The following is a 10,050-nucleotide window of genomic DNA, read 5'->3' as shown; positions in this document are numbered from 1 at the left end:
CCCTAAGCAACTTAGCAAGACCCTATCTCAAAATGAAACATAAAAAGGCTAGAGTTGTGGCTCAGTGGTTAAGCATCCTGGGTTCAATCCCTGGTAGAAAGAAAGGAAGGAAGGAAGGAAGGAAGGGAGGAAGAAATGCAATTAATTAAAATCAGAATGAGATGTCATCTACAGACTTATAAGAATGTTTACAACGAAAAAGACCAATCATATAAAGTGTTGATGACAATGCAGAGCAACAGGAACTGTCACATTGCTGGTGGCAAATGTAAAACCACTTTGGAAAACAGTTTCAGTGTTTTAAGGATTTAAACATAAACCTGTGATGTGCACAGTTATTTAAATTCTAGGAATTTACCCAAGAGGCATGAAAGCCAATGTCCATTGAAGATTTACGTATAAATGTTCATAGCATTTTTATTTCTACTAGCCGCAAACAAGAAACAACCCGAATATCCATCAGTCATATAGGTAAACAAATTGCACTCTATCCACAAAAGGAAATATTCCTCAACACTAAAGAGTAATGAACTTGGCTGAATAGTATCACAACTATGGCTGGGTGAAAAGAGCCAGACAAAACGGATACATTCTAAACAACTGTTCACTTACAATTCTAGAATATGCAAACCACTCTGTAGGGGTAGAAGGTAGATCAGTGGAAATGGTGGATAGATGATAATAAAAAGGATGGGAGACACTGGGAAAAAGGGCATAGGGAAACTGCTGAGATGGTGGATATGCTCCTTATATTCCCTGTTGCGTGTTTGTATATGTACACATATATGTCATGTATATTTTTGATATCATGTATATTTTTTATATATGTACATCAAAACTTATTAAATTGGACTCTTTAAATAGATGCCACTTATCATATGTTAATTATACCTCAATAATTTTGGTAGCCCCCTTTAAAAAATTGCACAGGATCTTATGCATTTCTGTGTGTCAAGCTTATCTTTCAAGCTGTGTTACTTTCTACCAAATTTTGCATTCATTTGTTGTATTTTTTTTTCTTTTTGAATCCTATTTGATTATACCTTTGAAAGTCTTAGCAAGTTGGTTTTATAACAAGATGTAGCACAAAGTTATTTTTCAGCTGGACCTTGAGATGTGATATTTTAGAGACAACCAGAAGGCTCTTCATATTTGTCCAAGCACAACTCAGAGGATTGTCTATGGAATTTGGTTGTCCTTTCAAACTATATGTTCAAAATTTCTGCTAAATTGTCTGATCTCATCCATTCATTCACCAATGATATTTCTGTGACAGGATTTGAGTAGTACCAAGTACATGATCATTAATTTACTTGAACTTTAACGGTTGATTATGACTACAGTTTAAGCATTATCTGAAAAACTTTTAGACACCAGGAAGTCCTAATGAATTTCACAGCACAATGTCATCTCTATAACATTATTTTCTTCTTAGACATTATTTTCTTCTTAGCTTTGTGTTTCTGTGACCCAAAGACCAGATAAGAACACTTAAAGGAGGAAAAGTACATTAGGGCCCAAAGTTTCAGAGGTTTAGTCTATGGTTTACCAACTTCGTAGCTCGGGGTACAAGGTGAGACAGAACATCATGGCAGAAGCACCTGGAAGAGGAAAGCAGCTCAGGACATGGTAACCAGAAAGCAGAGATTGTGCTCTGCTTACTAGGGACAAAATATAAATTCCCAAAGCACAACTTCAGTGACCTACTTCCTCCAGCCACACCTTACTGGCCTATAGTTAACACCTGGCTAATCCTTATCAGTGGATTAATCCACTGATTAGGTTATACTTCTCATAATCTGATCATTTCACCTCTGAAAATTCTTGCATTGTCTCACACATGAACTTTGGGAGGATACCTTAAATCTAAACTTTAACAGAAACTTAATAGGAAAAAAATTGGGTTTTTTTAGAATCACCCTGATACATTCTGACATTTGAGTGGTTGATTTTATTTGATGTATCACCCTTTTAAAAAACAGAATAAATGCCAAATGCCTCAGTGAACTTCAGTATTTATAGCACAGAATTATTCATTAAAATTTAGTTCTTGATTTGAAAAATAAATTTATAGGACTGTACCAACTGAAGTGTGAATTAATTTGGTGTAGTTTGAAAAATAGGAACTACCAACCCTAGCAAATTTTTATTATGTTATTTCTATTTCTTAAAACACAAACCCCTGTTTAGAGATTTTTTTTTTCTCCCCAGGTAAAGACGATTTTGGTCCTTTTAAATTTTATCTTCTTGGGCATGCTGCAGAGATTCTCCCTCTTGGTGTTTTTCAAGTCTATTGTAGTGCAGCCAATTCTTCATTTTCTCTGCTTCTCGTCTGTTTCTGTCTATTTATTTGTGTATAAGATGTCAAAGGAAAATGAAAAGTAACACCTCGAAATACCACCTTGAAAAAGAAAATGCCAACAAATTCTTTTCTGCACCTGAAGCTTTTAATTCTTTAATCCACCATGGAATGTTGCTTAATTACATATTTTATTATGCATAACTGAAAATTGTGTACTTTAGTTTCAACAATGATATGAAAGCATGTATTGTTTATAAATAGAGAGAGGCTGGTTTGTCTCTATTTTTTTACGTTACAAATATTTGTGGAATTCTCACAGGTTCTTCTAAAACGTGGCTTTTTAAAAATTCTCAAAGAGCTCTTAGAAAAACTTCCAAGTTTTGTTTTCTCTAGAAATCAGAAAACTCATTACTTTGCAGAAAATAAAATGATATTATGTTATTATGAGCAAATGCCATTGAACAGTTGGGTGTATTTGTAGAAACTTTATCTAAATTTTAAAAGGTTTTTCAAAGCATTTGTTAATAGAATAATGTTATCATTTTTGAACTAGGTAATGGAGCTACAGGAGTTGATTATCTCTACTTTTTTGTATGTGTTTGAAATTTTCCATAATAACGTTTGTTTTAAAAACATATTTGGTGTGCATACATCTCCTACTAGGACAGTAGGATTTTGGGGTGATTATTTCATTGTGAAATATCCATATGCAGTATTTCAATTACTTAGTGATCAACCTCATATTAGCAAAACACATTCTAACATATTTCTGAAGGTTTTGGTGGTGATTATTTCTTTCTATATCTGAGAAAGTCTTTATTAAGGAGAAAGTAGAGATAGAAATTTAAGATGAATTTGTACTAACGCAGCCATTTGAGAGCTGAACCAATCAGTTAACCTAATTGAGTTTCCCTCCCCTTGACTTTGAAGTGGGAATTTCATTGGTGTCTGCCTTAAGTACTTCAGAGTGGAATGGAGAGATTTAAACAAAATGTTAGTGTCTTATAAAAGGGAGTATTCTACAAATGTTGCTATTGTCATTTTAAACAGATTTGAGGGTAATGTTAGGAGAGCGGCTTCAGAAGGTAGGACAACTTTTTATTTGATCTTGCAAAACAAATTCTTGGAAATTAAAATTGGACACAAAGGTGGAATAAGTGACGCCTGTCCCCATATTAAAATGCTGTCCAACAGGTTTGTACTCTGGACAAAAAATCAATTGTATCACATTGCTAGAGGCTCAATACATTAATGGACATACTTCAGTATTGGAACTTTCTTCATCTAGAAGGTGCTACTGGTTCTTTCGTGAGTAGAAAATCAGAGCAGAATATGGGATGTTTCTTTTTCTGGAAGGTGTAAGGGTACGAATGAATGACTCAGTCACCAATGAAAACTTCTTATTTGAATGTGTTTCTCATGCAACTAATGTTCAACATTTAACTTGGTGCAAAATATGTCACAGTAATTTCTCTGCATGAGGTGACTTTGCAAGATAGCAAATATACCATGCTACTGCATTCCCCCATCAACCACCTCTTCAACCATCAACAGAGAGCAGAGCCCATATCAAGTGCTTTTGATCACAGGTGTATTAGCAGCTGAAAATCACTGGTGGAGAAAGATGACTTAGTTCAAGACGAGGAGCTGTAATTGATTTGGGTAGTGTTCTTTTGATAAAACTAAATTTGGAGATATATTCCACATAAGTAGGGTAATGTAAGAAAGGCTTAAAAATATTGCTCATCTTTTAAACATTAATTCCAAACTATTTTTATTTAATTAATTTATTTAAATTTATTTATTTTTATTATTAAACAGATATCGTACTCTGGACATACACCTTCCACATTTCTTTAATAAGGGTACTTTATATTTTATCAAAAATGTATATATTAATAGATTGTAGTCCAGCTTGTGTCTAAAGACATGCAAGTATTTAGTATGTACATGAAAAGGATTGCTTCAAAAGAAACATTGAATCTATACTATGCCCCCTTAAAGTTTCAAAAATATTTATTTGTAAGGTGGACTATAGGATCAATATTTTCAATGATTAATATTTTTGGATTTCTGTTGGTTTCCACACTAACATGCAAATTTCTGACTTGCTGTAACACAAAATTCCAATGTCTATCAGCTATATTATGGGGTATACACATTTTAATTGCTCTTTTTGAAAATATCACCAGGCAGTTCAGAATATCTCATTTATTGAAAATATCGTGACAATCAAGGACCTTAATATCAGCCAGACGTTAACAGTAGGGAATAGGGCAGAATTTAATAATGGAATGGATGGGATTCTCATTTTTACTCAATCTTGAACCATTTAAATGCTTCCTAATCAAGCTATGTATTTTAGATAAGCACAGTTAGATATTGATATCACTACGGAGGGTGAGGAAACTCTTAAGCTCAGAATTCCTTAGACTAAATGCTAATCAATACACATTTTATACATAACATGTACAGACTTTGTTACCAAGTGCCACACAACTAGGGCACACATATTAGTTACCTTGGTTTTCAAAGGTTATGTGTCAACTCTGCATATTGCGTGGCAAGAAGATACTATCAACATTATTTTTTGCATAATGTGCAAGTATTATATGGCCACAGAGTGTAATACAAATTAGTGGCAAAGTGCTGAGTGAAGGAATCCATGACAGATTCAGATGCACAAGGTTGAATATTACCCGTAAACTACCTGACTCGGCTAAGGTCTTAAGAGCACAAAGCATTATGTCATGCCCAGCTTTTAAAAGTCTCTGAAATACTTGGACACAATGAAGCTTGTTAAAGGGACTTTACCATAGCCACAGGCATGAGGAGGAGGACTGGTGTGGGCAATAAATGACCTTGGGGGATATGGATGATCCACCTTGATGAATCTTTTCCAAAATGTGCCATCTTCCCTGAAAATGGTTTTGCTCACTCCATCATGGCCATCATTATTTATTAACATGTGCTTTATACTAAATTAGCAAAACTGTGCTGATCTTAAAAAGGGAAAAGATCTCAGTGAGAATTTTGTTAGCAAAATTATGCTGATTTCCAACACATATTCATCATTTCATTGAAAATATGATTTCAGAAGAATTTAGGTTATTAAGAATGGAAAAATCTTATTTGCAACCCAATTTCTCTCTCCAAAACAATAACAACAAAAAAAATTTACCAAATTTTGGATCTATTTGACACTTCAAGTGTTCCGCTGGTTAAAAAAAGTCACCAATTCTCTTCTATGCTGATCTAGATTTTTCTCAAAGTTGGGGAAAAGGAGGAAGATAATTTTTCTTTAATTGCATTAGGTTATATTTTATTTTCTATTTTTTAAGTACAGGAAATCTAGTTTCTATTTTAATTTGAATTCCTTTGGCTCAAATGATAACTTTTCTTAAACCTACTGAAGAAAAAGGGTGTTTTCTCATTTAATAAAAACAATTGGGAACTAGTTTGCAACAAATCAGCAGACTTCAGGTTAGCTCAGCTATGCTTCAAAAGTAAACGGAACCTTAAAGCTTTACTGGGAATTTTGAATGATCCCATTTTAGTTTCTAAAGTAAAAGAGCAGCCCAGTTACCTACCCATGAGCTCATGGGGGCCTGAGGAAATGGTAGGCAAAAAGAGAAAGGGCAGTTGCACGACCACGTCTTCAGAAGCCCAGATAATCCTAACATCTAGGGAACTCTAAGAGGAGGAAGCAAAAGATAAATACAAAAATAGGCAACAAACTGAAAACCCCAAACACCCAGTACTGCAAGGCTAGCACTTGGAGGAAAGGAGGAAGATAATTTTAAAATCCTCCAACTGCCTTAATTCTTTCTGTGGCCATTAACATACCTTATTTTTATACCCTGGCTAAGTTTACTAAGGTTTTATGTTGTAGGGATTTTGCAGATTGTGTTTAACTTCCAGGTGTGTTATTCTTGTTTTCTTCACATGGTTCTTAAAGACATATGCAGTCAAATGAGCTCAGAGTTACTTTCTCCACTTACAACTTGTTAGAACAAAACAATGCTTACTAAGGGTTTTTACACAGAAGGGTCCATTTTACCCCATACTTATTTTAGGTTATTATTAATGCCCTTTAAAAATACACCATAGCTTAAGGAAAAGAGTTACCATAATCGAAGGATTGTGAAATAAAAGCAAATGAATCCATTTTAATCACATAACTGCTAGAGACTAGATTTATGTTTTTGTTGGAAAGTCTTCTGACTGTCCTATCTCTGTTTATTAAGCAAGAAGTTAACCAAAACAGGTTATCATCTTCATTGTGAAATTTCATGCTTATTTAAAAATGAGCATGTTGCTGGGCTTGGTGGCACACAGCTGTAATCCCAGAGTTACTCAGGAGACTGAGGCAGGAGGATCATAAGTTCAAGGCCAGCCTCAGAAACTAAACAGAAATGGTGTCTCAAAATTAAAAAAAAGATTTTATATATATATATATATATATATATATATATATATATATATATGGTGCTGGGGATGTAACTCAGTGGTAAAACACTCCTGGGTTCAATCCCCTGTACCATTAAAAAAAAAAAAAAAGATACTTGGATGTGATTTAAATTTACAGTGTTTCAAGTGACTCTTCAATTGTTCTTTTTAAACAGTAAAATAGCAGGAAAGTACTGACATGCACATATGCACATAAGGGTGAGGGTCATCTTTTGATTCTTCCTTAAAGTTACTTCACATAAGCAGACAAACCCTACCATGTCATACCATACAAACAATTTTAATTGTGTAGTTACAGTCAATAACCACTCCTAATCAGAACATTTCTGCATAAAGAAAACTGTGATACACTTATAAAAACAGCCAGCTGTAACAAAATAGCTGGTGTTTTCATAGCCATAAACTCATAAAAAAGAAATACACCTTTATACAGAAATTTTATACAGATGTAGCTTTAAAATTGATTGTAAACCAAAGGAAGACACATTGCAAACATCAATTATTTTCACATTAATTGCATAATTTTCTAAGGTGATCTATTAGTTTTATTTACCTAAGCTTATTTGCATGATAGTAAAAATTGCATACAACAATAAGAGTGAAGCTTATAGTATGAATTGCTTGGATAACATAGAGCACTTTTTATAGGCAACTGTGTAAAGCACATTTTCTCTATTTAAAACTTTAAGACACTTTGTTTTTACTGCCCATCAAAATACATTTATAAATAGAAAAGAATCAGTATGGTAACAAGAGAAGCAATATTACATTTAACGGAAACTTCCAAAAAATTAATTACAACATGACGCTGCAGGATCTACAAATAAATAATGAGGACTAAATTGTGTTTCACATTTTCTTCTCCTTTTTTTTTTTTTAAAAAAAATCATGTAACAATGAGAATGAAAAAAAAATTACAGTGAACTTTTATTTCCAAAATAAAAACAAATTTGAATTACGGCAGTGCCATATAATACAAGGCATTTGTTGGCATATGTCATCTTTAAACTGCATTCCACAGTCTATAGTTCTTTTGTAACATACAATAGAGTAACAAACTCTTTTTTTTTTTCCTTTAAAATAAGGGGCGAGTTTCCAAAGATCAGTGTGGAGTGTTACAGAAATAATTAAAGGAAAGGAAATCATAATCACAGAAGTTATAATGCTTGTTGGAGGCTCCAGAATAATAATTAAAAAAAAAAATCTCTGGTATCATGCTTAGGGGGCACACACACACTGGTGCAGCCCTTGAACACAAATTCTAATACCAAACAATCCTCGATGCTTCACCTGGGCTGCCAAGCAGTTTGTAAAAACAGAGTAAAACGTTTAGTGCAGTCTGTACTATTCCTTTTCCAACTTTCCTGTTTGTGCAAGTTTCTGAAGATTCATTGGCCAAACCATGAACGACGAAGGTTTTTCTGAGCAAATACAAGGTGGACTTTTTTTCATGTTGTTAGTAAATACCCAGTGGCACTCTGTTGAATGACAATACTACTTGGATCTCAGTCTTTCAAATCAGCATTAATGTCTGTGTTTCCTTCCACGGACAGCTCTTCTTCTAGTTTCACCGAGAAAAGGGTGTTAGCATTTTTGTCTTGGACACTCTCTTCTAAATCCTTGAGCAACTCCTCTTCTTTGTATTCGGCCACATCCACCTCTAAGCCGGAGTTGTCCTTCAGTTTGCCGTGGTGCTTGAGATAGTACCGCTGGTTCTGAAAGAACTTGATGATGGTGTACTTGGGAAGGTCAAGTTGGGCGGACAGAGTCTGGATGGCCTCTTCGTCCGGGTACAGGCCTACGTCTTGTATGAAACTCTGGAGGATTCCCAGGGCTTCCACTGAAATTTTGGTTCGTGGCCGGGTCTTCTGCCGGGTCTCCTCATCAGACTCTGCGGGCGAGGCCACGGTGGGCTGGCGCGGGGGAAGCCTGGGGCCCGCCTGCTGCTGCGGTTGTGGCTGAGGGGGTGGCGGTGCCTGTGGCTGCTGCTGCTGCTGCTGCTGTTGCTGCTGCTGCTAAAAAGAAACAAGCGACAATCAGAGCTCTGCTTGCCCCACGTTCCGTGCACAAAGCTGTCTAGAATTAGAAAACACGTGCTTATGCATCCCGCATATAGCTTCTTTGATATGGGACAAAGATTCAGAGCAAAGAGGCAGACCAGCCAAATGGCCTACTGCATTTCGGAAAAAAAAAAAAAAATCAGAATGATATCAACTGGGAAGGCAGGAATTCGTACAGCTTTCAGGGGCTACTGTGTTCCCTTATCAGATATCAGGGCAGGAGGAGAGAACTCAGCTGCTCTGAAAATGTTTGAGCCATAAACTTCACCAGAAGGACATGCATCAGAGGCACAAAGACAGCAAAGCAAATTAGGATGTAAATAATTAACAAAGATTTAAAATGAAGATTGAGGAGCAAGGATTTCAAAAGACATTTTAGAAAAGTGAGCTATAGAGGCATGGGGAAAGAAATTTGTGTTCTGCCCCCCCACACCCTTTCATCAGATGGCAGAGACAAGGAGCAAGAAAAGAAGGTAAGCGTCTGCTCTTATTCAGCATGCTCTCCTAGGAGTCCAGAGGATGTTCCAAGAGGCTCAGGTTTGTCAATTTCCTCTCAGACAGCTCTGATTTAACATACACACACAGTTTCTTACCAAATTGCACTAGGCCCTAGTGCACAATTTTTTTCTTACCCCAAAATAAAGGTTCAATCCGCTGTATGACGGCTAGTGAATTGTTTTGTCTACAGGAAACTCAGATGTGATTAGGATTTAAATTTAGTGTATACAGACACTTTTTCATAATTAGTATCTGTATATGTGCTGTAATTTCCATACACAATTACACATAACAAATGTGTGACACAGGCAACTACTATATAGTGGAAATCCATAATTCTTATCAGCAGAGCAAATCAACCTGAGTAAGCTGCAAAATATTAGAACATTTGTACTGTGCCTAAGCATTTCCTTTCATCCCCCTAAGAAGCAATTTTATTAAAAACAATTTACATTTTCAAACAAGTACTATTTTTATTACTTAACATATATCTTTTTCTTTGTTTTTCCTAAAACAGTAAGTTTTTCATGCTTTCACAATTATTTTAGTGCTTGATATCCTAAGGGATTCTCCTTTTCAATTTGTTTTATCTTTAATACACACTCAAGGATTTTTTTTTTCCTGGTGGATGGATAACATTCTCTCTCTCTCTCTCTCTCTCTCTCTCTCTCTCTCTCTCTCTCTCTCTCTCTAACACACACACACACACACACACACACA

The 10,050-nt window shown here is 35.3% G+C and overlaps 1 protein-coding gene across 7 annotated transcripts in view; it reads right to left on the bottom strand.

Annotated features, from left to right (window-relative positions):
* Positions 1-7,033: 7,033 nt before the first annotated feature.
* Satb1 (SATB homeobox 1) overlaps positions 7,034-10,050 on the bottom strand; it is a 95,560-nt gene continuing 92,543 nt past the window's right edge. For 5 of the 7 annotated variants that reach the window (XM_021731515.3, XM_021731516.3, XM_021731511.3 and 2 more), the window contains one exon: positions 7,034-8,787. In XM_021731515.3, coding sequence (XP_021587190.1) covers positions 8,278-8,787 — 510 coding nt within the window. In that variant the 3' untranslated portion in view covers positions 7,034-8,277. The remainder of the gene's footprint in view (positions 8,788-10,050) is intronic. The other 2 variants (XM_013361978.3, XM_040289844.2) reach the window with 1 other exon arrangement.

The sequence above is a fragment of the Ictidomys tridecemlineatus genome, chromosome 2 (assembly GCF_052094955.1).
Source record: "Ictidomys tridecemlineatus isolate mIctTri1 chromosome 2, mIctTri1.hap1, whole genome shotgun sequence".
In the NCBI taxonomy this organism is placed as follows: domain Eukaryota; kingdom Metazoa; phylum Chordata; class Mammalia; order Rodentia; family Sciuridae; genus Ictidomys; species Ictidomys tridecemlineatus.
The sequence above is the reverse complement of the archived record's forward strand: the minus strand, read 5'-3'. Positions and strand labels throughout refer to the sequence as shown.